Genomic DNA, 26,111 nt, shown 5'->3' with positions numbered 1-26,111 from the left:
GGGAGGATCTAGGCTGTGGGACTCCCCACGAGTAGTCTGATTTTCCAGGAGTGTAAGCCTGAACTTTTCTAGGGTGCAATGCTAACAAGCAGTGTGGTACATATCCTACCCCTTCACTGTGAGGTTACAGTTACAAGAAGCAGATGCGGTCTTTGGAAAGTGTTCTTTAGAGTCTCTCATTTCTTTTAGCAATCTACTGAGATTTAAGCAAACTTTAAGCAATCTACTGAATTTCTCCCTACTGAGAAAAGTAAAATACGCTTGTATTCAAATCCTGCTTTAATTTCTTTATTCTAAGGATTCTTTGGGAGCTGGATCAGTGTGCATTCACGGCTGTAGGATGTCTTGCAAGGACATCCTGTTTGTTCAGCTTAGCGGTTTGTTTTTGTGGGAGTTTTAATTGCTATTTTTTTGAATCGCAAATTTATTTTCTGATTCTTTTCCAAAAGCTTCCTCTAGCTTTAGTTTGCCCTTCAGTCAAAAATGCAGCCTCTACAAGCCTGCTTCTGTGTATTGGTGTTTGTGCATGTAATTTTGGTTTTCAAGTGCTAAACCAACATTTAGTTTTGTATTCTCTTAGCAATTTGTCACTGTTCCAAGTCTTTCTGCAGACAAGTTTGTTTGGTCAAATGGGCTTGTATGTCAGTAGTTTTCATCTTGTGGCTGGTGGGAAGACTGAAAACCATTTTGCTAGTGGTGCTCAGTGATGTAATGTCTCATGAGATCAGCAAGAATTTGAGAGACTCTCATGGTTCCTGGTGATACAGCTGGTTGTGGGAGATGCCTGATGGTGTGCAGGACATTCAAGGCCAGAAAATGGTTAAATTATTCTGCTCTAAGGGAGACCACTGTGATTTCTTTTATCTGCCAGGTAGTCTGCTTTTCTTATTACTTGGATAAAGCCACTTAAAAACCCATTGAAGGATTCTGGATTTCTTTAGCACGTTGATTGCGTTTTGATCTGAAACCTTCAGAAGCAGCTCACTCTTCCTGCTGTTTTTCTGAACCTCCTCATATCATACTCAGTATGGGTTTCTTTCCAGGCAGTTACTCTAGGTTTTGGTTATGTCTTCTTCAGTCCTCTCAAGTTTTTAGTTCATTCATTCAATCTTGTGTGTTCAAAACATTATGTATGTTGCTGGAGTTTGCTTTGGAATACAAACAGAGTTGTATTTTCTTCTGAAAATGAATTTTCTTCTTCAAAATAAAAATAAAAATGAATTTTCTTCTTCTGAAAATGTATTTTCTTCTTCAAAAAGAATGATAAATTTTCTTCCCCAAGGGTACTGGGATTGAACTCCTCAGCAGAGAGTGGGTTCTGATCCCACAGCCCTTCCTGATCATGAAGAGATGTGGTATCTAATCCCTCTATATAATATGAGAGAGGCAAGGAGAGGAAGAATGCCATTTCTTCCTGGTTTTTGTGTGGTGTCTGACAATGTAGATGTCTATTGAATGTGTCTTGTTAATGCCTGCTCTCACACTGAGCTCTCATGAGAATGGTAAGATATGGGAGTGTCGGCGTTTCACGCCAGGTTGACTGTGCCAGGACTGGAGCAGCCTGGGCAGACCTGTAGGTGCAGCTATAGGGAACTTTAGAGCCACAGGATCGAAGAGCCTGTGGACATAATGCACTGCCACATCAAATACTGATATAGGCTTAAAAGATCGCAGTTTTCAATTTGCAGGTAAAATTCCACTTAGGTCCTTTTCAGTCCAGGACTGACCCATGGCTTTTGTTTCCCATGAGTGCCAAAAGTTTATTTTGGCTTCAGTCTCCTGCCTGAACCATAGCCATGTTATTCATTTCAGAACAATGGAAATCTCTGTATGTAATCAAATGGGAAATCAGCTAGAGAAAAAAAATATATCAGAATTCCCGGAGAATGAATGTGAATTAAAATAAGGAATATGAATTGAAATAAGGAGTAATAGCTGTGAAAATTTCATTAAATAAAACCAAAACAACAAAGCTGAGTGTTGACAATGGTGAAGAAATGAAGAAAATATGACAAAATAATGCATACAAAGATTATTGAAAATACTATTTTTCTTGTGTTAACCTTATCAATTGGGCTTTACTACTTTACATTATACGTAAAACCAGTAAATAATAGTTTTTGTTAACTATCAGCACTGTGTGAATTAATTGAATTTATTGGAAAAGTCATGTTCTCCACTGTACAAGTTTAGATTTAAATTGCAAACCTCACACTGGAGCTGTGTTACATTTGACCATGAAGAGCAGCTGTATCAGGAAAAGCACCAACTTAATTTTCACTCCTTAATACATTAGATATGTGGACTCGTATTTCCATTAACTTCTAGAATGTGCAGGTGGTAATGAGCAGATACTTTGGAAGTGTCTTCAGAACAATGAACAGCCCTCAAATCCAGGCCAGTTTTACATCTCAAAGTAGCACATGCAATCGAAAGGATCTGTAATTGCAGGATATAACTGTGATCAAATACAATGAGACTAAGTCATAGTAAACTCTTGAACCTAGCAAAGAGACAATTGAGGAGAGAGCTTATAGAAGTCTCTAAGCTCACAAATGCTACAGAGAAAGTGGACAAGAATATGGTTATGTAAGGCCTGAAGCCAGAAAATTAAATTAACAGAACAATTTAAAAGCAAAACCAGCTATCTACAGTTACTGATGAGCAAAAAAGGTGTGCAACTCATTGTTTCCAAGATGATGTGAATGCCAGCCAAAATCTTATCTGTGTTCAAAAGGCGTTAATACTAATTCATGGAGGAAAACTCTAGAAGGGGCTCTTCACTGCAAATACCCAACTTATTTTCAGGAAGTCTTTAAGCCACAGTTTACTGGAAAACTGAAGGGTATGTTGAGGAAGCGTGACCAAATACTTGCTGTCTTTCCACTTTTGTCCTTCATTTGCTACTGCCAAGGCAGGTAAGAGAATGAATGGATTATTAGTTAGAACCATTCACCCATTCTCATGTTGCTGTTCATATTTTGTCATTAACTCTTCTTTCTAGTGATCAGTCCAATATGGTATGGGAGAAACACCAGCGAAAGTACAAAATCTTAGTTATATGAGTAAGTTATGTATAGCTCATAGAGTAAAATGAGTCCTGTTGCCTTGCTTAAAACCTGTTTATTTTTCCTATTCATTCATCATAAATTCAAAGATCAGTCTTATGGTCACTCATTGCCACACATTTGGCTTATGCATGCAGTATGCATGGCTTTATCTACTGGAAAAATAATAATTAAAAAAACCCCTACAACTCTCTAATAGAAATTTAGGATACTTCAGAAAACATTGTTTTACCTCTTGACTGATCTAATTCTATCACACTTTTAAAAGCTTATCTTCCAGAGAAGAGACTGCTTTCAACTGCACAGCTTGCTCATTTGTACACAGGTACTATGATGTTATCTGCTCCAGGCATATACCTCGAGCTTCACTCTCTATGTGACCGTAGCCTTAATTATCCCATAAATTACTTTGAAATCCTCAGGGGAAACCTTTCTATCCAAAGTAATACTTATTTTTTATTTATTGCTGTAAGAGCAAACATGAGGCTATGGAACGTGTGTAGACACAAATTCCTGCCCACACATGTCCACAAGAGATTGAGCAGCAATTATGCTCTGTATTTTGCAGTTTGAACCAGCACTGTCTTTTTCTTTATTTTGTTTATCTCATCTAAGTTTTTGAGTTGAGAAATAGGTTTGATGTTGTCTTAGTAGCAACAGGGATCATTCATCTCCTATGATGTTTTGTTTTGCTTGGTATTGCCTTCTCTTTCCACTATGTCATCTATGTGCTTAGATGTGCTTATAACTTAAGCTTCAGTTCCCCACTGTCATCTGTCTATTATCTGAAATGGTACTTTCTCAGACTACAGCCGTACTTCATATTGTATAATGCCCTCTTCCCTGCCAAGAGACAGACACTCAGGACACTGTCCTTTGAGTGTATTAAATAGTTGAGAGCAAGTTCCTGCAGACTTTACATGTTTCCCCTATGCTACCTCTTCTTGTATCCAGTCTGCTCTGTTGACTTATAACAGCATTTTAACACAAGTCATATAATTTTCTTTGCACTTCCCAAGCAATTATCTGGACAGAACTGTATGGGCTGATAGTGAGGTCTTATTTGTGCACTCCCTGCACTTTCTGAATGACTAACTTTGCGTATAGTGTATGTATGTATGTGTACCTTCAGTAAATGTTACTGAAAGTATGTGGAGCATGGAGAATTTTGATGCAGAACTTCTAGTGGATTGTGTGGTATCATGAAATGACTATGAACTGTCTATTTTTATCTTCTGATCTGTTACCTGCCCATTTGCTTTTTGTCTTATGAGAAGATTCATCCAACTTTGGGTAACTAAATAAGACGCATAAAGCCATCAGAAAGTATAGAGTGATTTACATGAAATTAAGCCTTGATTAAATTCTTTTTTCAGATCAAATCTGTAACATTAGGTACCAAACCCACAAAACACTATTTTGTGCAACAGACACTCCCAGGTTTCAATTAAGAATCAATCTATGCAGTTTCTAGGATCAGACATTTGAAGGAAATGTGACAAACCTTTTCAACTAATGCAGTAATATGTTGAACTTTTTAAGTGTCACATGTATCTTCCAGCATTAACATTTTTATACAATTCAGTATTAGTATGTTTAATTACAAGTATTTGTTTATATATAGTAATCTGCACTGAAAGGTGTGAGAAACATCTCTTTCTCTTGGTTAGATAAAGTTTCAAAATCTTTTGCAAATATTTTAAGGGTATCAAGAGTAAAAAAAGGAAGAAAAAATACCTTTGAAACATGACAGGGGACTTTGAAACATCAAATTTTTTCAAAATTTTCTGGGAAAGGGGTGTGTGTAGAGATGCAACATGAAATTAAGTGTAAATTGGTTTAGTTGCAGGTAATAGGTATACATGCATTGGGATAGGAAAAGGTGGTAGTGAGGGAAAGAATTTGTAATCTGCTCTGGAAGCTACTTTATTACCTTCAAAGAGATTGAAGCACTTCCATAATCATTTGTGTATCTGAAGAGTTTTAACTGGGTCTTGTTAGAGAGATTTCTGGTACTGGGAGTTTAAATGTGATGCTTCCCTAGTCCCTGCTTGATCTGGAATGCAACACATCTGCTCCCTGCAATGTAGAATCATAGAATCAACTATGTTGGAAAATGTGAAGGAAAGCCTTTGATAATGGCCATTTGTGATAGTTTCTTTGACTTGTTTAAAGAAAACCACATGTTAAAAGAATAAACAGCAGCTAACTTGCTTGTCTGACACTTCTTTTGCTAATTGTAACTGTCTCTGCCCTCTCACAAAAATAATATGACTATGTATAACAGTCAAGAGATTGTTCACTGGTGACTTACAACAGTATCAGTTATTTGTCTGTATTTACGTAATACTGCAAGTGGTGCATGGTTTTAATAAGCAAGCAAGAAAATAAGTGGATAACTCTGCCTCTTGTTTATCTCCCTAGTAATATTTATATTCCGGTTACAAGAACTTAAGAACTTAATTGGTTTATATTTAATTTAAAATTGACTAATTTTATAGGTAAATATTTGAAGTGAGGCATGCTTTAACACCATTGCTTTAATTTTATCAACAATCATAAATAAATAATGGGGTTATAAACATGGTACAGTTATTATTGTGTCCTCTTCATACCTGCATATGGAAATAATTAATAACAAACAAAATAAAATGACCATTCTAATTATATAAGCTGTATTAACAACAGCTTTTAATAAAAAGTAAAATGAGCATGAAGTGGAAGATACTAGCCTGCTGAATCTATGCCAGTGACCAAATAATGCTTCATCCAACTCCTGTCAACAAATCGGTGTCTAAATTTTAAAAAACATTTTACATCATGACCCAGAGAAAGAATTCAGCATTACGGCATTCAAGATTACAGGGGTACTGAAAAGAAACTTCAAAAGGTCTTTTTACAAATCTAGCAATTAGAGTTTAAGGGTCTGTGAAATGAAAATTTGTTACCTAAAGCTGCAGTAATGCCTGTTGACTTACTTGACTTCCAAGTGCCTGGAATCTATTCTAATTTTTCAGGAATCATAGAATGGTGAGTTTTGGAAGGGATCTTAAGGATCATCTAGTTCCATCTAATTCCAATTCCCCTGCCATAGGAAAGGACACTGTCCACTAGAATAGGTTGCTCAGAGCCTAGTCCAAGCTAGCCTTGAACACTGCCAGGAATGGGGCATTCACAGCTTCTCTGGGCAACCTGTTCCAGTGCCTCACCACCCTCACAGTAAAGAATTTCTTCCAAATGTTGAATCTAAATGTGCTGTCTGTCAGTTTGAAGCCATCACCCCTTGCCTTATCACAACAAAGCCCTGTAATTTCTTGTAGGCCCCCATTAGGTACTGGAAGACTGATATAAGGCCTATAGGTAACTATATCTTTAAAAAATAAGAAACATCATTAGTTTGCAGGGATGACCTTAATTTTTAATGGAGTCAATTGACAACTTTCTGTTAAAGAGTTTTTTTTCAATTATGGGTTTAGAAAAACTTTTTTTTTTTGATCCACTACATGGGCTTGATATTTTTTTCAATTTTTTTCCACTTGTTCAGAAAATCTGTGATAAAAAATTCCTTTGGAATTTAACTAGCTCAGAATCTTTTTTTTTAGTGTTAAGTTCATTAGTTTTGAGCTCAGTTGCAGCTCAAGATCTCTTTTCTCTTATGTATCACTCACCCTAAAGAACTGGAACCCCTTTGTGTTGTGGTGGAGGTTACTCTTACCAGAGAAGGAAACAATTTCTAAATGGAGCTGTGTAGCAATCGCAGCCAGTGACAGCCAGGGACATCTTTAGAGTTCATGGCAATTAGGGGACAGAAGCAGATTGAAGGTAGCTTCATTAAAGAAAGGTTTTTTTATTTAGTAAAACAACTTCTGAGAATGAATACTAATTATTCTCATGTAGCACTTCTCCCAGCTTAGTTCTGGGCACATACAAAGCCCATGGAGTATTACACATGATTAATTGATCTCTTCACTCCGCACCAAAGCTACTTTGTGGTGGCAATTTTATCTCCATTCCCTCACAATATGTGTCTGTAATTAAGCTTGGCCTCAGTCACAATATGAGTGAAGAGACTGGTGGTGTCTGCTCTCAAAGGAGTCACACTAGAAAGGAATTTGGGAGGTGATGATATGTCATCTGTTATCCAGAATGGTTTGCAAATACTGCCCATGTTAGAATCCATAAGGAATAGATCTTTTTCCCAGTCATTAAAATGTGTGGTTTTGTGGTATAAATGAGTCTATATGTTCTGTCAAAGGTACAGAAAGTGCTATATTGAACCTGACAGTATGGTAGTCCTGTGCCAGATGGGACTACATGAAGGTGAAAAAACTCCATTATTAAAGAACAGTGTTCTAAAAAGCTTTGAGTGTTTTTCATCTCAAACAGGGTGTAGTTTCTGTCTTTAAGCAGAATAAATGTTGTCTATCATGTGGTAGGGTTTCTCCTGTACCCCCTTACCTTTCACATAATAAGGATTAAGAAATCCCCCACTGAGTAATCCCCTATGGTCTGTCAAGCCCAGCAGTGTCTCCGGTCTATTGTCTCCAGCAGTGGTAAAAGGAGATTCTATTTAAAGACCAAGCATATGAGGCCTGGCTGCCTTTTGCAGTCCACTCCCTTTGTATTTCTCTAGTCAGTGTATGAGGGATGGTGGCTAGTATATCGCTGCCTAGTCATTTTAGTACCAATATACAGATCTATTGCCCACAGATTCGTTCAGCCACTTTGTGAACCTGCTGACAGATCATCTATTAGCAAGTTATATAATTGCACTGCCTCTTGTGTATAGAAATGTGTTTTTAAATCTATTAGCCTCATCAAGTATCCCTACTCTTAGTGTTACAAAATATTGTTAACATGATGTTGTATATAATGAGTAGGGTAAAATTTTGTATAGCAACAAAATTGTTGTAAATATTCATTGTTCTGTATTATTTTGTATTCTGTACAAAGGAAAAAACCCAAGCCTTTGTTGTGTTTTTTATAGGACTGATACAGAACAAAATGTTTCATTGTGCCAGCTGCAATGCCAATAAATCTTTTTCTTGCCTGTTTAACTACTTCAGAAGTGAGAATTTTATTCCAAACCAGACACAATATATATATTTATGTTGTAATTATAATTAAAAAGTTAAAGCTATGATCACTTGATTGTAGTTTAGATTCTCTATTGCTTATTATCCTATTATAATTCGAGCTTTAAAATAGAAATGTTAATTTCTAGTTACAATATGCCATTTAAAAACGCAGAGGCAGTTAGAGGGAGAAAATCTTGCTGACAACCTATGTAGTACGTGAATTAAGCAATCAGATGGAGAATGGAAATTAAGTGACGGCCTTCATGAGGAACAGGAAATTAAGGCTATGGATTCAATGTAGCAGGGAAAGCTCTATTTGAATGATGAGATAGTTCCCCTTTTAGACCATGAGGCATCACTGTGGTGATATACCAACTGTTAACAAAGCAAATTATTAGTGACCAAGTATTCAATATATTTGATATTGCATTTTTAAACAATTTGTAGTCTGGAAATGAGGACAAGATGACATAGAGCGCTTGGTTCTCTTCAAAACCATTGTATAGCCATCTCTGTTATTGATCCTTCACTTTCCCTTTGTTTCAAGAAAAATGACTGAGTATACCTAAAAATAAAAGATAAGTGGTGAAAAATTGATTTATTTCTTTTTTGTACTTCTAGATATATATGAAGATTTGTTTTAATTTTGATCACAGATATGACGATACTGGTCATTTCTAATTGTAACAAATCTTGCATATCAGGTTTGAGTCACTTTAACCAAAAGCCCTTTTGCCTGACTTTTCAGGATTAAATATATATGGACTGGAATTTAACAACTTTACAAATATTTACTGATTTTGCATGTTTCAGTGGACATCACTTTTCTGCAGGAGTTCATGACTGTCTGTGAATGTGTGCTGATAATTGTAATGCTCTCTTATTGCAGCTTCTGCAAACAAGACAAGTTGCCCATTACGTTCCAGTCCTGTGTGATCACGAAGGAGTGCCAGGTGTCAGAGTGGTCAGAATGGACACCCTGCTCCAAAACCTGCTTTGACATGACAACCCCTAAAGGGAATCGTACAAGATCACGGACCATTAAACAGCTCCCTATCGGCAGTGAAAGTGAATGCCCACAACTGGAAGAAACAGAGCAGTGTGTTTCTCAGGGAGATGGTGTGGCACCATGCATTACGTAAGTTGGCTCTTTTCAGTTCTCCGTATATTAAAATGAAGAATTTCACTTAAGCGCACAGGGCTTATGATGGGATATCAACCGAATAATTGTTAAAGAAATAATAGGTTTGATTTTATTTTGTTTTATCCTTTGCTTATTCAGTGCTCTTCTTAAAACCTAAAGTCTACAAATAGCTGCTATTATAATGAAATCACTTCCTTCTCTAAGTACAGAAGAAATAACAAATACATATTTTTTTACTAATGTTACCTTTTGAAAAAGAACATTTGTGGATATGCAGGCTCAGTCAAGACCATAATAATTAATCGTATTAATTTGTTAGTGATCTTTTTCCTACATAACATTTCTACCAGGATCATTGCTTTTTGGAGCACTTGTGTATTTGCAAACAAAATGCTGAACATAGGAAAGAGGTGATAAACATCTGTTTAGCAAACAGACTTTTCTAGTGACACTTGTATTCAGCTTAACAAAGGCAGGACTGGGCCCCAAATGGCAACTGGGAGAGGCTAGCAGTAACAGTAAATAAATTAACCCTGTTTAAAGTTTAGGAGAAATGACAGCAAGCACTTTTTGATTCAAGAGATTGCTGTAATCCTTATCAACCAATTGAGATTAAAATTTAAGTCACAACTGTGCTTTTTCTTTATCAGACTGAGAAGAGGGTCTGGGGAATTTGATGTTAAGCATCTTAGGCTGCGGTACATATTTTTCATTTAAGAGTTGAAATGTCATCTTTCCCCATCTCCAGCCACATTAGGAAGCAGTTTGCTTGATTTAGCCTTAAAGTACTTGTTGGAGAGAGAATTCTGTTGCATTTCTTACGGTTTGTAATCCTGATTGGGGTTTTAAATGGGAATCACAGATCTTCTTTCCTGTGTGTTCACTGATTAGAAAGCTCACAGCTTCTCATTCATCAGTACACAGCAGGGATGCCTTAGTATTGCAGAGCCATCTTTCTCTTAATCATGAAAAAGGAACTTACTGAAAGGTTTTTCTGAAGTAATAATAAAAAAAAAAACAATTATAGTTTTACCTTGATTTTCAGGATAAACTTCTTTGTATCTTATCAAAGACGAACAAGAAGCTTTGGGGTTGCTTGGGGAGGGTGGTTTTTTTTTTTTCCTCCTCTCCTTTTCTGGCTCTTACATTTCTCAGCATGCACACTTTTTGATATTTTGGCTTTGGTTCATATAATCTATCTAGCGCTAAACAAATGCTGAGAGTCACAATCTTGAAAGTTAGCTTGTCTGAACATGAACTGTATGTCTCTGTATATCAAGTTTTTCTTCCCTCCAATAAAATATTTATGTACCCACTATGTTTCAGGAATTGAACGGAAAAGGTCTTCCTAAAAAGTAGTGATTTCAAAAGTGAAATAACAGAGGAAAAGTTTCTACTCACATAAAATATTAGACTTACTGCATCCTGTACAGGAAATTCTGGGGCTCAGGCCTTCTAGAAAATTAATAAAGCTGTTCTAGTGTTTCAGCTTGTATAACTTAATGTTGTATAAAACGGCTTCATGATTTCTAAAGACCAAATTAACTGAACTTGATCCAGGTATGGCTGGCGCACCACAGAGTGGACAGAATGCCGTGTCGATCCTCTCCTTAGCCAACAGGACAAGAGGCGAGGAAATCAGACAGCGCTGTGCGGAGGTGGCATTCAAACCCGGGAAATGTACTGCGTGCAAGCTAATGAAAATCTCCTCTCCTATTTAAATACCCTCAAGGAAAAAGAAGGTAAATTTGAGTCACTTGCATTTGTATTAGTGTGAAATCAGAGCACTTCAGCATTCCAGAGCTCCTTGACAGCCATTGTCTTCTGTCATGAGTGCCTTCTTACCTTTCAGGTTTCTGTTATTTTCTTGTTCAAATGAAAATACCTCATTGCAGTACCAGAGATTTTATTCTCTATGCTGCAAATATTGTTTCCTATCTAAAAATTACTATTTCTTAATATTTATTGAAAAATATTGTCTTATGTGAAGGATGTGTCTCAATAGAAAAGAGCATGAGAAGGTGGGTTGGAAATCCTAGATTCTGTTTCTTCCTCTACTGTAAATTTCCTGTGTGTCCTTAGGCTGGGTGATGAACTTGTGTGGTTTGATGTGCTGATGGAATATATTGATTCTGTCATGTAAGCTCAATATAGAAATATGTAAAAATATTATCAGATTTCTTCTTCTTTTTTTGATTCAGTCAAGTTTGTAAGTTGCTTTCAGGACTTCAAGCCAACATAATTTCATAGGTTTGGTTCACTAACTGAAAGAGAGAAGAGATTATTCCCTGTCACTATTACAGCTGGTACAGCAACTTAAGCAAAGAGAGAATAGCTTAGAAGATGAAATCTTTAATTCATTCGGTATTATATGTACTTAAGAATAATACTTGAGTATTTTGTTATGTTTCCTTGTGCGTATTAATGCAGCACTATAGATTTAGAAATTAGTAAATGCATTTAGCTTGCTAATTAAATTTTATCCTCTTCAGTAGCTGTTTCATACAATCACACATTATTAATAAAACCCCCTAAAATACAAACACATACTTCAGGAAAAGTGATATCATTATGCAAGTCATGTGTGATAAACATTTAGACCAGAGCTGAATAGACTGCAGGCTGCTGATGTTTCTGCTGTAGGTTAAAGATACTCTCAAACTTGCCATAGAAGTAGAGTTTGTGGGGAATATTAATGCCAACATCCATTTCAGTGCGACTTTGGATCAGTGGGGTGTGACTTGTGTGCTCATGGGCCCCACATCTGTATTTTTTAAAGAAGCCACTTTCAAGCCTCTTTGTATAATGCAAATCAGCTGCCCAAGGGCTTTTAGTAAATCTCTTCTGCCGAACAAAGTTTAGATGTGCCAGTGAAGAAGTAAAGGAGTAAAGCCTTCCAGCTAAGGAGATGTAACAATAAAATCAGTGGCAGCTTACTGTTCAGAATGATGATTAGGATTTTGGTAGGCTGTGAAGTCTTGCCAGCTTAGGCGGGTGTGAAATTTGCCCTTATCAGACTGTGACAGGAATACGCAGAGCCCATCAGGAGGTAATCTCTGCAGGCCCTGGAAAGCTGATTAAAATGTAACTAGTCTTTGGATGCATAAACATGAGAACAATTTCAAGAGCTCAAACTAGGGGTGAAGCAGGTCTTAGTTTGAAAACAAGCTCTGGGGTGTTTCCTTATTAGGGGACAGATCTTCAGAAGAGCTGCCTCTCCGCTCATCCTCCTTCTCTCCTCTCCCATCATGGATTCGGTATGGGCAAGAGCTGCTCTCAAGGGCCTCCTAGGAATGAGCAAATCAGTGCCTCTAAAACCAATACCGTTTCGAAACTATGAGTAATTTGAGGATGGGAAAAAGCTAGGGGAGACACCTACCAGTTTTAACTGTGGGGAAACGCCTTCATTTCAGTGTAGTTTGCTATTGGTTGTAGTGAATGCTGTCTCGGTAAGGCTGCTTTGAAGACCTCCATTCTCATATACTCACAGTGGCGTTTCCCTGTTATTTCAGAAAGTCAGTCACAGAGCAAGTCGAAGGCTAGTGCTGCACCTCTGCTATCGATCACTTTTGAAATAACAGGTAGGTAAATTAAGGCCTCTGACTTGGCCTTTCGATCAGAAGCTTGCAAAGGAGGCAATATCCCTTTCAGAGGAACTATGTTGGCTATATGTGTATAATTAACATGGTTATGTAGCTCTGAGATAGTTTGATGGATTCATGCATTCTCAGGAAATTTCAGATTAATTTGAAAGTGACAGGTCTAAACTCAAACTAATGAAGCTCATGAGACAGCTAGGCCAGTTCCCTGCTCTGCTACTGAACCATTTTAGCAAGTGACTGATTTTCCTCTCAACTCTGAACACTGAGAATTGCTTCATTGCATTCATCACATCTGCTACTTCCAGTCCCTTTTGCAGATTTAAAACACCGAGTAAGGGCTCAAGTTAGAATTTTAACTTTTAATACTTAGCTAAACCATCCAGGGCCATATTGTCTCCTGTCAGAATTCATAAACTTAGACTTGAGGAAGAAGTGGAAGTGTTAGGTATAGTAATTAGGCAGCTAACAACCCAGATTCCTGGAGGCCACTGTCATTCTGCCATTTACTTGCCACTGACTTAAATTGTTTCATCTCTATTCACCTATTTAACTGGTTTAATCACAAAGTTAGAAGAAAGTAAGTACTTTAGAAGAAAGTAAGTGTATGAGGTAGGTTGTATCAGAACAGTGATAGGATGCAAGTTCCTTTATTGGCAAAATTTTATTCTACATCTGCAAACACATACTCGATGCCCTGTTAAACACAGAGGAACTGCTTACCTGCGCGGAGCTCTGCAGTTGCTTATAGGATCAGGTCCTGAATTATGTGCTGGTTTTGGGTGACAGCATTCATCATTGTAGGAAATGAGGGAAGAATATGTATTCCTTCATTGTTGGTCATAATATGGTATGGGCTTGGGTTTTTCTTGTTTTTTTGAGTGAGAGCACTTCAGTTTAAGAAATTTCCTTCCGTTTGCTGTGAAACCCGTGTGGCAAATGACCAAGACTATGAAGTTGTGTCAGCTTATGCTGATGTAGCCCTGTACAAATTCAGTCCCTTTGCTAGCCTGGTCATTACTGAGGGTTCCTGGAGACAAAAGGGAAGGTTAAAACCTCAATAAATGTAGCAAATATATCTGAACTGTGAGTTTTTTTGGTTCTTTTTCAAATGCAGTCATTCATGTAGAATCATAGAATGGTTTGGGTTGGAAAGAACCTTAAGATCATCTGCTTCAAACCCCCCTGCCATGGTCAGGGACACCTTCCACTAGACCATGTCACTGAAGGCTCTGTCCAACCTGGCCTTGAACACCACCAGGGTTGGAGCATTCACAGCTTCCTTGGGCAACCCATTCCAGTGCCTCACCACCCTCAAAAACAAAATGCCGTTGCCTCAGCAGTGAGGAGGTTGCGTGGGGCACTGCCGGGGTAACTCACGGGCAGATGATTGCTTGTGCCCCTGCTCCCCCCCACTCCAGTGATCCTTCCGCAGGAAGGAATATATCTGAATATATTCAGATAAAATTTCTGAATATAGCAGATGATTTGTGGACAGGGTGATTGAATCTCATTTAGGTCACTACCTGAAACCTGAAAGTCATTCAAAACTGAGTAATTTTTTAGTTAGACTGAAGGAGAAAGAGAGGTTGTCAAAATGCCTTTAATTTTCTTTCAGCTTTTGGCCCCAGAGTTGGTCAAATTCCACACAGAGCTTGCAGTACTACATACAATCTAATCAGCATTCAGTATCACTGCCAAGGAATAAAGAACAATCTTTACTGTGGCCACAAGAGAGTAAGAAAGTTCCGAGATAAGACAGGGTTTTAAACTGTAAATTTCTGCATCCAGCATCATCTTCTCTTAAAGCATCTTTGCTAAACAATAAGCAGTAAAAGCTGAGGTCATTCATACTTTTTTGATGATGAAAGAAATCCATTTAAATTTATGGGAGTGAGATGCTCGTAAGATACCTAGGCAAGTTTTCTTATTTTACTGTCATCTCAAAGAAAGAATTCTGAGTAATCCTGGGTGAAATACACCCTGAGTGTTCAATGATATAAACATCTTTTAATGATGTGGAATATAACTTGTCTGTCCTACTGTTGAATTCTTTTATTTTAAAAGCAGTATATAACAGATATGATAGCAGACAGTTGTATATCACTTATGTTCTAAGAACAGCATTTCAAAAACATTTTGGCATATTGAGAGATTTATTGATACCATTTACCTGTCCCTAGAGCACTTAGTTTTTCTCCTACACGCTAATGAGTGATGGAAAGGGCAGATGTTTTCAGTAGTTTCATGATAAGTTTATTTAGCAATTTTTGCTGACAAGACTTAGAATTCTTACTGGACTGATACCTCCAAAAAACTGGGAGAGCGTTCCTGTTACTTAAGTCACCCACTTTAAAGCCACACACAGTCACAATTACTCCTATTTCAAAATTTCAGGACCATCACAAATTTAGATTGAAGCCAAATGGATTCCAACGGCAGTATAGTAGTACCTTCTATTGCAGACTCTTAAAAAAGTCTGGTTGAGATATGGAATGTCAGTGATAAGAAAATCTGCTCCTTAAAGCTTCTTGATGAAAGGTCTTTCTTATTTTTCTGAGTAACATCCATGAACTAATGTGATGGTAAATGCTTTATCCTGATACAGGCTGGAGATGAAGCACAGCATTCCCGAGAACACTTTCTCTGTTCCCTGAAGCAAGGCTGTGTCTCAAGGGTGTAATTGACCCTTAATTTCAACTGTCTCACTTGGCCAATTCCCTGATTAAACCAAGGTTAAAAAAGTATGGTTAGCAATTACTTACTGGGGGGTTTTTGGTTCGTTGTTTTTTTTTTTTGGTTTTTTTTTTTATTAGAAGCTATTCAATACAAATTCAATTACAGGCTAATTATGTTTATTTATATTGGTGTTTTACACAAGATATGCATATTATCATGATTATCATGCACATTAGGTGCACATATCAAACATATTGTAAAATTCAATGTTCTGTCATAAAATTTAATTCTAGCATAGTATTATGCAAATGTTGGCGTATTTGTTCTTGTATTATTTTGTGTTACGAGGTTGGTGAGCTGGAGGCAGTAATGTTGAATGACTTTCTGCCATCTTCATGCTTTCATTATGTGGAGCAACAGAGTGTAAAACCATGCCAAAGGAGAAAGGCAGCATGGGAAACCAGAATAGGGTGATGAGTTTTTCATTTCCTTTCCCCCTCAAAAAGTGAGAATTTATTACTTATTCTGTAACTGGAAGGATCATCTACTTAAAAAGTCTGAATGTAAAGATAGACTTCTATCTACAAATGAGAACACACTTTAACAGCCTAATGTTTAATGTTTTATCTGTGGTTATTAATCTTAGCTTTCAGATGGATATTTTGTCATATTCTGAACTTATTTCAAAATATGTTTCATCAGAGAGCTCTTTCCATCAAAAGACATTATTTGTAGTGGTGGCAGTAAATTAATGAGTAACTTCCCTATGAAAAAAATGCTGAGGGAATAGGATGAGAGTGTTTTAAGTTAAAGAATAGCATATCTCTTCAGTCCACCAAAGTGAATTAATGAATATGGCAGACTTAACTTTGCCTTCTAGTGGTTATTCTCTGCTTAGAGTAATAATTTGTCAAGTCCTATATTAAAAAAAAAAGAATTAAAATCTTGCTTGTAATGAAATGGTACATTCTGGTTTAGAGTTTTGTGCCTTCTCTGTGAAGTGTGACCTGGGAATTCAAAAGAGTAAAGTATGGAGGGAGCAGGGTGATTTTGGTCTGTTCCAGGGCTTATTGATCCTTAAATAACAGAAGAATCTGCTTTCACATGTGCCTTTTTAGATTAATAATACTTTCATGGAAAAAATAAATTGTCTTTGTTTAATTATTTAAAATATGTTATGTATATATACTTATATTATATGCAAAACATATGTATTTAAAACTTTCTTGAACTAGTGCTGCTACTGCACAAATCTTATTGCTGAGTATGCACTTGAAGGTCTTTAAAATGAAAAACTCACTAATATTTTGTCATAATTTTAAGCTTGTTTCTGATTATAGCTTAAATATAATCTTCAAAATATTAATTAACCAGCCTTTTGAAGTTATAGTATCATGTAGGAGCAAGGGGGATTTATACAGCTTTTTGTTCAGTTTCTTGAGTGAAGACATAACTCAGTAAGAGAGTAGGACATCGATTTACAGAAAGCACAACATGAACAACTGTTGTAGTAACATAATCTATCCATTAAATGAAAGGACTAGGTCTGAGAGGGTGCTGCAATACCTACAGTCTTCCTGACTCCATGTAATTGGATTTGGCTGTGTTCATGCAGAGGGTAAACTGACTTCTATTTCTTTTTTTCAAGACAGGCATTTTTCCATTACTTCATCAGATTAAAATGATCATGTAGTAGCCTTTCTGAATGAAGGATGGTTTTGTCCACTTAAAGCTGAGGATCGTGACACGTGAGAAATGTCTTTATTTTGACAGCCTCGAGGCCAGTGGACCATGGGCTGTGTACAGGACCTCTCCCCAGCACTTCCCAGTTGTGCCATATACCCTGTCCTACAGAGTGTGAGACCTCAGCATGGTCAGCTTGGGGACCATGCACTTATGAAAGCTGTGATGAACCTCAGGCCAAGAAGGGTATGTAAAAATTCAGTGAAGCCTTTTAATGGTGATTATTTCATGTTCCTAAGTCACTGGGCACCTCTGGCCATGCAAGCATACTTAATTTTGCACCAAGAAGGGTGTATCCGGTGCCTTTGAGCATCAAAAAAAAGTAATTCAATTAGGACTATATTTAGTATTTCTGCTCCACCAAACCTGGCAAAAATATAGGCTTGTTACTAGGCTCTCAAGGTCAATTTGGGCTATTATAGGTCAATTCCAGTTTTAGACCTTTCTCTTAAGCTGAACAGGATAGTTTCTACATGTGTTAAAATCACAATTCTGGCACTGTTTGAAAAAGAGGACAGAAGCAGCCTTTAAGGTACACTGACCAAGTCACTCAAAGATTTAACATTCAGTAATAGCTTAAGAATTCATCAGTACACTGTAAAGCATGATATGGCAAAGAGTTGGGACCATACACTGTTGATAAGTGACACTGTTTTACTGATGACATACGTGCTGGTTTCAATTTTCACATGTTTGACAGTTTACTTCTAAGCAGAACAGATTGTAGTAACCTGACATCAAAATAGGAAATCAAGAATACAGTGACAAGGACTACATACAGGAGGTCTGCAGGTTTCTGGCTGTAAATGAGAAAAAACGGCCTAGTCATTGCTGTGATGTGATTATCAAACTTGGTTCCTTGATTAAAAACACTCTTAAGAAAGGGCAGCCACATATGCCCACTTGAAGGAGCAACTGTAATTATCACTTTAGCTTCTTTTTTCTTGTATACTGCTAGCTACACCAGTCTGGGCAGCAATAATGCCAGTTTTACAATGCTGCCTCAGTAATGTGACCCAACCTTGAACAATTCAAGTAGGAAAAAGCAGTTTAGTGTGTAAACCTATTGGATTAAGTCTCCTCTCAGTACAGCTGTCAAGTAGTCTGTTATGTCTGTGCTGTTACATCACTAAAAGTTTTACTACATTTTCAGGGGTAGTGTTTAGGTTTGTGAGACTGATTTGGACACCTGCCTAATGGAAACATATTAGGATGTACTTTATGCAAGTCTTTATTCCTACACATGATCAGGGTTCTTCTCCCAGCTGCCAATGTCTTCCTCTGATCTGGAATTTTTGTATTTTATTTTAAAATTGCATTGACGGTTCTTCTGTGAGAATGATGTAAAAGTTGTACAGGCACTCCCAGTTTTAGCAGGAAGTCTTTCCTTTCCCTTCCTGGCAGTTTAGTCTTTTTTTTTTTTTTTTTTTTTTTTTTTTTTGAGGCAGGGGGAGTGTTTATAAGCTGACTTCACTTGATAATCAATCCATATTGGAAGACACCTGAGAAGAAAACAAACAATATACTTCAGAAATGGCAACCCAGGAACCTAGTCAAGATTTGTTAGATGAGGTGGATCCAGCAAGAGTGATACACAGGACAACAGACTTTTTACTGCCTCTTGGAGTACATGAGACTTAGGATAAACAGGCATTTAAGGCAAAGCTTACTGAATTAGCTCAAAAGTTTTGATTCCCTTGTTAAGTTTTACTTCTCTGACTTTCACTTCAGTGAGATTTTCTACCCAGTTATTTAAAATGCAGAGTTGTGCTGACTGTCTGTGATATCTTTTACACAGAAGAAAAAGAATTGTTCACTCAGGTGCAGATAGGTAAAAATCCTTTCACTTTGCATTTAGAATTGAATTATTCCACCCTTTGTATTTTCATGGACATTTCAGGCTTTAAGCTAAGGAAACGGCGCATCACCAATGAGCCTACTGGAGGAACGGGAAACTGCCCTCACCTGCTGGAAGCCATCCCATGTGAAGAGCCCTCCTGCTACGACTGGAGAATAATGGGACTGGAGGAGTGCATTCCTGACAATGAGAAGCCATGTGGCCCTGGTACACAGGTTCCTGTTGTCATCTGTGTCAACAGTGACGGTAAGATGCTTTTTTCCACAGTCCACACCAACTAAAGTGAAGATGCTAAAATGTGGTCCAAAAAGGATAGCAATTTTTGTTGTTCTCGGCTTTGTCAGTCCTTGAGATCAAGCTGTCTGGAATAGAGAGAAATGTCCTTTAGTACTGGTTAGGAAGGATAGGCCCCCTAGTTGCTCTAGGATCAAGCTGCTTCACCTACACACCATGGGTTTTCAAAGGTTCCTGAAGAGACTTTGAGAAAAGTAAATGAAAACAGCTATTGTTTTTTAGTAGGTCAGACTCATGCCTGCAATGACTTGACTGAATTCCCTGATGTAATCCCACTAACAAAGCTGATCCTCTTGATTCCAGAGCCAAATAAAGTGTGAGTAAAGTCAGACACATTGCAGTAAGTATAGCTGGAAGAAAAACAATAATGTTCATTTAAAAGCGTGGTTTGATGTGTATTATGGAGTTGGTTTGACAGCCCAAGCTGACTTGCTTCTTAAAAAGGTCAAAAAAAATACCACCATTATTCAGTTATCTTCTGTGAGAGAAAGCAGATTTTGCATGACATAATCATAAAAGCCAATTTTGAAAGCTGCTTACAAAATACTTATGGAAGATTCATGAATTACTGTTGCGATAATACTCTTTATTCATTGGTGATATTATAGTCTGGAACAGCATATAAATTAAAATAATGGTATTAACTACAATGTAGTTACAGTAAGAGATTTCTAACTCTGTAAATGATTAAGTAAACACCTCTGATGAGTGTTTAACAGCTGCACAATATATTTTGTAATAAAGTTGGTCAGAAGTAATAAGAATTTATTATAGAGATATTTAAATCTTCACCTTTCATGCTCAAGAATTTGGGTCATGTTTGAGTTTTGGGGCTTAAATTGAAAACTTTAGAGTGTAAGCTGTATTTTCCTGCATGAGCCTAAGAGAACTGGTAACCATCTTTAAAGCTCAGAAAGATATCAGCCTAGAATTACAATATTAGATCTACTACATTTTATGTCCCTATTTCAAAAAAATTCTTCTCACAGTGTAATAATTTCTTGGCAACAATTCTGAAACTATTTCACAATTTTTTTTATACATTTTCAGATGGAAAATAGCCTTTTCCTCGTAAATGGGAGTATTTCCTAAATAATTCTGAAATTTTCTTTTTGTTAATAAAAAAAATACATGTGTAAAATTTTTTTTCTTTTTCCTTTACTAGATTTTGGCTAGTTTGTCTTATGTTTGGTTTTGAGGAGTGGTATTTGCTCACATGTCTAACTAAATTGTAATACAGACATTTATATTGACTATAATTTCTTGTAACCATGATACATTTGGGGCATACAATTGAGCTACTAAACTTTAAGGTATCTTTTATGGTGTTTGCTTCTGCTGTGTTTCAAACTCATAGGATTTGCTCTCTGCACTGCATGGGCTTTGGTTTTGGCCAAATTTTACTTGGAAGACTTGTAATTAACTTTTTTACTCTCAGTATTAATTATTGTCTTTTTGTCTTTCTGAGCTATATGGTGTTATATATTGCTGTAATTAAATGGCATTATACATTGCCTATATTGGCAATCTGTCACAGGAGGAGTGAGAAGTCAGTCTTTGGCCATGTGCCTGTCAGTCTTTTAAGACTTAAGAGTTGTGGACACAGCTTCAAAGAAAGCAGAAAACAACTTGCAATTATGGTTTGTTTTACAAAGATCCAATCACCCACAAAGATACATGTTCAATATCTTTTGACGGAGAACAAAAGCAATGGAGAATAATGTCGTAGAATGCCTCAGCTCTTCCTTGAAACCCCTTCTCTTAGTAAACAGCTTTCTGTGATCTTCACCAGTTACACCAAGTGTTTTTTATTTAAGTCTCTCCTGAGAGATATTAGCATGATGCAGCTGAAACAAAGTACGAAATAAGGACCCACCAACCTTGGCTGTCTCTCCATCCAGGCTAAAGTATCTCCTTACTTTGCCTCCCACAGCACCACACACTGAAAATCCTGTAGGCAACTCATAAATGCTCCTCTAAACACACACCACTACCTCTTTCCAGGTAGCTCCTATCTAGTAGTCTGGCCTCCTACCTTGGCACAGAATACAAACATTTGTTGTGGGCATCCAGATTCCACTCTGCAATCAGCCCCTGGGGAGGTGAGGTTGGATCAAAGGAACTTAAGCGTATTCAAACAAAAGTGCATTTTCCCCTTGGCTTCTGCTTTATGAAATGAAAAAGGCTGGTGGTGTAATTTTCAGAGTAAGCATTGTACTGTAAATGTAATGCTTTAACGTAAGATAAACCCAACACTGATTAGTATCTTCACTTTCTCTGGGTTGTTGCATGATTCCATATGTTTAAAGTGTAATTAGTTGGGATAACATGTCTTGACCTGGGTGTTTTACTTCACAATTAGATTCAAGTAGCAGTGTTTGTGAGATTGCTTTATATAATTGGAATGAGCTTCTCTCTTCAATTTGGTGTAAAGATAAGAGTCATTACAGCCTTTGAGACAATAGCAAACAATAGATTATCCTCCGGTGTTGTTGCTGGAGGCCTATAATTGTCATTCTCTTTCCGCAGTGGACTGCAGTAATCGGAATTTTCATTCAGGCTGAAAAAATATGACAGTCAGTACCTCAGGTTGTCATTGTAGAGGCTATAATGAACTTTGATGTATTTTATTACATAAATGGAACTTCAGCCTCTTACTGTGGAAAGAACCTTTTCAGAATAAATATTCTTCATCAGTCTTCCAGGAAATTTTATAAAAGAGCTCCTTTAGGTAAAAAAAACTCCTGTGGAAAACTGCAAGACTGGACAGAACCTGATCAGAATTCCTCCATTATATACATTATTTTAGTAATTAGAGATCTGTAGCTTATGTTCCATGCTACAGATTATCATTTGATAATGATAGAATGACTTTTTTTTTTTTAACTAAACTGTAATTTATGTATTTTTATATATACATAATACAAGGTATACTTGCATGCATGCATGCACACACAGAGGTACGTACATATTGTCTATTATTAAGTGGTTTAATGCGGTTCAGAAGAGACATTTTACAGCAGATGAATTTGCTCGATTTCTCTGGAGCTGTGGCCATCTATGAAGAATGCAATTTCAAAGTATTTCAGTATTTTATAAAGATTATTTCCTACAGTAGGAAAGCTGCCCACTTTAACAGATACGTTAGTACTACTCCTCTGTAAATTGGGAAAAATAGTTTCTGACATAAAAATCTGTAAAATTGACTACTGCTGAAAATACTGCTTACAAAATACTGGTTCATTCATTATGGGATTTCAGATTTTAATCTCTGTGCCGAACTCTGGAGCACAAGTACTAGCAGTGGCTGTGGTGTCAGTTAGTGTGCTTCTGATCATCACATACTAGGCTGAAATTGCTTGTTCATTTTAAATAATAAATTTGTTTACAGCCTTTATAATATGTGGGGCTCTGTACCACTTCATGTGTTACTCTGGATAAAACAGATCTCACTTCTGAAGGGCAAATTTCTTCCAGACCTTGTTCGAGCTCAGTAATTGTTGGTTTACAGTGAATCCACAGGGAGAAGGGATGGACTGACTGCCATCTCCTGTCTCACTGCTGTGAAAGATGACTAGCCTTAGAAGAGGAAGGCACAACAAAAGCAAGGCTCTTCGTTTATATGCAAATTCCTGCAACTCTTTGAAGTAGCAGAACTGTTCCTGAGTTGTATAGGCAGAGATGTGTGTTGATGTAGCTGAGTGTCATGAGTTCTTTCCTGGCATCTGGACGTAGCGTGGGTGACACATGTCTGGTCTTCCTGAGACTGGAGTACAAATCCATGGGTATATCCTTATGTGACAGGGTGGGCTGTACCCTATCTGCAGTACTGGGGGAAAAACAGTGGGTTTGGTAGTTCATAAAAATATATAGCAGGTAAACTAGTCTGCTTTGTTAAGACTCAGATGTAAACATTTCAAACCAATTAGTTTAGCTACTTTGTATGGAGTGGCTCAAACACTGTACTGTCCAAAATTGAACAGTGTACTTTTCCTTCATCTGTGTTTATTCTTAGCTAGTGTGACTGACTGAAGACACCATGTGTCACTATATGACAGTTCTGTATGATTTAATTGCTTTACCGTTCTTCTCTAGATTTAGAAATAGTTATGTCTGAAATATTTCTTGTATTTCTTTTATTGAATTTTACTTTGCAGAAAAGCTCAAAAAATTATTCATGTAGTTTAAATTTTCTTCTAGTTTCCTGATCAACATCTGTATTTTGTTTCTTAATTTTAACTTTATATCTTCTCAATTTTAACTTTATGTCTTCTTTATCTTTATTTCTTCTTAAAATAGGCATCTAATTAAATATATAAACCAGTAAAAAATGAAGATTGGCTGGTGCAAACATTTTCACTTAAAATATTTTGGCTGGTTTAAAAGTTGACTCTTTCTGTATATTTATGGTTTAAATCAAATATTTGCTAAATGAATAGCTGCTGGTCTTTATTGATTTTCATAATGGAAAACTTTAAGAGAATAAATGGAAGCTTTATAGGTGTGCCCAGGTATAAAAAGTCTGCTGCTTCTGCTCTTTCAATCGTATGGCTGCATGCATTGAATGAAGAAACCATCAGACTGGCTGAACTTTTTTAATGATTACTTAAAAAGAAAATGCCTACTTCGTGTCACTTTAAAAGTTAGCTCTTTAAAAAGAATGAAGAGACAGATTCAAATTCAAATTACATTGAATTATTGAGTTAATCCTGTAACAGAACCCAGATCAAAATCTGGCCAATGCTCAGCAGTCAATTAGTAGAAAAATACCATAGCTAGTGACAGTTTCTTTCAGCACGTACTGCCTTATGCTTACAGGAACTTTGTTATATGGGCATTAGTCATCATTTCCCAATATTAATTTCCTAGCTAATGTCATTACAGAATTGATTTGAACTGTTCTTTTCTGCCTGACAGCTTTTTGGCTGACCATCTGAGGCATTTAAATCAAATGTAATACTCATACTTTGCTCTTCACTGTAAACACATGGGATATGAAATTTATAACCTGCTCATTTCTTTAATTTGTCTGGTTACCTTAAAACTATTTGATTTGTTTATTGGATATGTGTCATATGTATGAATTTGCTAGAGGGTAAAAGAGTCATTTTAAAGGACCTTAAAACTGATCCTCTCAGACCATTAGGTTTCAGAGCATTGGATTTTTAAGGCATTTCTTTTTAATAAAGGCATATATGGAAAAATTACTGCACACTACTGCTTAAATTATACCATTTCAGTTCTCAGGAAGTTTGATAATGCTGTCAATAAAAGGTCATATTTAATATGTCATACAAATTCCTTTATGTCTCTCATCTTGACAAATAGGAAAATTGTCATATCCCTGTTAAGTTCCCTGTAAGAATAGCTGCATTTAGTGTTTGCATAACTTGTGGGAAGACTTAAATGCATCACTTGCTTTGTCAATGTCTTTAATACTTGGCCTAGACTATGATGTGATGATTTAAATTAAAGGGATAAGTATAACAAAACCAAAGTTTAATCTGCATAGTACAATAAACAATTATCACTTAGTGCAATAGACCATTGTTTCAAATGTATCATACCTTTTTTCAAGACAGAGTTGCACTTGATATGGACAATGCCTACAGAGACATTAATGTTCATTGCAAATATTAAGTTAAAAATACGTGGGCCAACATAATTACTAAAATATTTTGCTTGTATCGTAGATTGTAATTTGACTGTCTAGTCAGATAGGTTTACTGTCATGTTACTTCTAAAATGTACTATAATATCCTTGCATTGAAGCAGCACTGATGTACTTAAAATTTACAAGACATATAGGAATAGAAGTTGCCATATCAGGAAGCACAAATATTTTGGAAATATGCCACAAAGAGTTCAATTACATGTTTCATATGATGCATGCTTTTGCTTTTGATGGTACAACCAAATGGAAAAGCAGGATGTTGTAAGAACTGCTTGTAATAGGAGTGGGTAAATTAGGAGAGGAGGATTTTGATGCATAAATTTTGGGTTACATAGCAGACTGCAAAGCAGGAACCCAGTCCTAATGAGACCCAAAGCTTCATCAATAGTAAGAATACAGAGAAGGAACATCTGTGTCATTTTGCAATTGTTGTAACTCCTGTGCACTGTACAAGCAGCATCTCTCCTGAATACTTAAGAAATTTCAGTCTTAAGAGTAAAACATACTTAACCACAATGATTACTCCGAATCAGAGCAAACACCTGAGGATCTCAGTCTCTCCAGTGTTCCCAGTGATCTGTTTGAGATTTACAAGCACTGGTAGCTTTTGGCAAGGTTTCAGGTATGTAGAGTCACAGACCTGTTGCAGCAGGAAAGGAATAGATTTGTGAAAAGAGAGACGGAAGGCAAGAGGGAAAAATTGGTACTGACTAAGCAATGAGGTTAAGAGCTGGGTAAAGGTAGGATTTGACCCTACTTTCCTTCAGGACAGTTTACTGAGATCAAGTAAGGAACTTGAAGTTATACAATGTCTCTACATGGCCAGGATTGGGAATGAAACTAGGGGTGATTCAGTCTAGTGACAGTCAGTCATAAGGAGGATTTGACAAGCAGCTGGAGAGAGCTTGGCAGGGCTGGGTGAAAGGGACAGTGATGTGACAGACTGGGATTAAAGTCTGGAGAAAATAAGCCTG

The 26,111-nt window shown here is 36.8% G+C and overlaps 1 protein-coding gene across 1 annotated transcript in view; it reads left to right on the top strand.

Moving 5' to 3' along the window:
• THSD7A (thrombospondin, type I, domain containing 7A) overlaps positions 1 to 26,111 on the top strand; it is a 130,264-nt gene that overhangs the window by 23,465 nt on the left and 80,688 nt on the right. The window contains exons 3-7 of the mRNA XM_010014555.1: positions 9,036 to 9,284; positions 10,851 to 11,032; positions 12,803 to 12,871; positions 17,342 to 17,497; positions 19,212 to 19,415. Coding sequence (XP_010012857.1) covers positions 9,036 to 9,284; positions 10,851 to 11,032; positions 12,803 to 12,871; positions 17,342 to 17,497; positions 19,212 to 19,415 — 860 coding nt within the window. The remainder of the gene's footprint in view (positions 1 to 9,035; positions 9,285 to 10,850; positions 11,033 to 12,802; positions 12,872 to 17,341; positions 17,498 to 19,211; positions 19,416 to 26,111) is intronic.

Source organism: Nestor notabilis, unplaced genomic scaffold (assembly GCF_000696875.1).
Source record: "Nestor notabilis isolate BGI_N333 unplaced genomic scaffold, ASM69687v1 scaffold515, whole genome shotgun sequence".
In the NCBI taxonomy this organism is placed as follows: domain Eukaryota; kingdom Metazoa; phylum Chordata; class Aves; order Psittaciformes; family Psittacidae; genus Nestor; species Nestor notabilis.
This window is presented reverse-complemented; position numbering and strand designations above follow the sequence as displayed.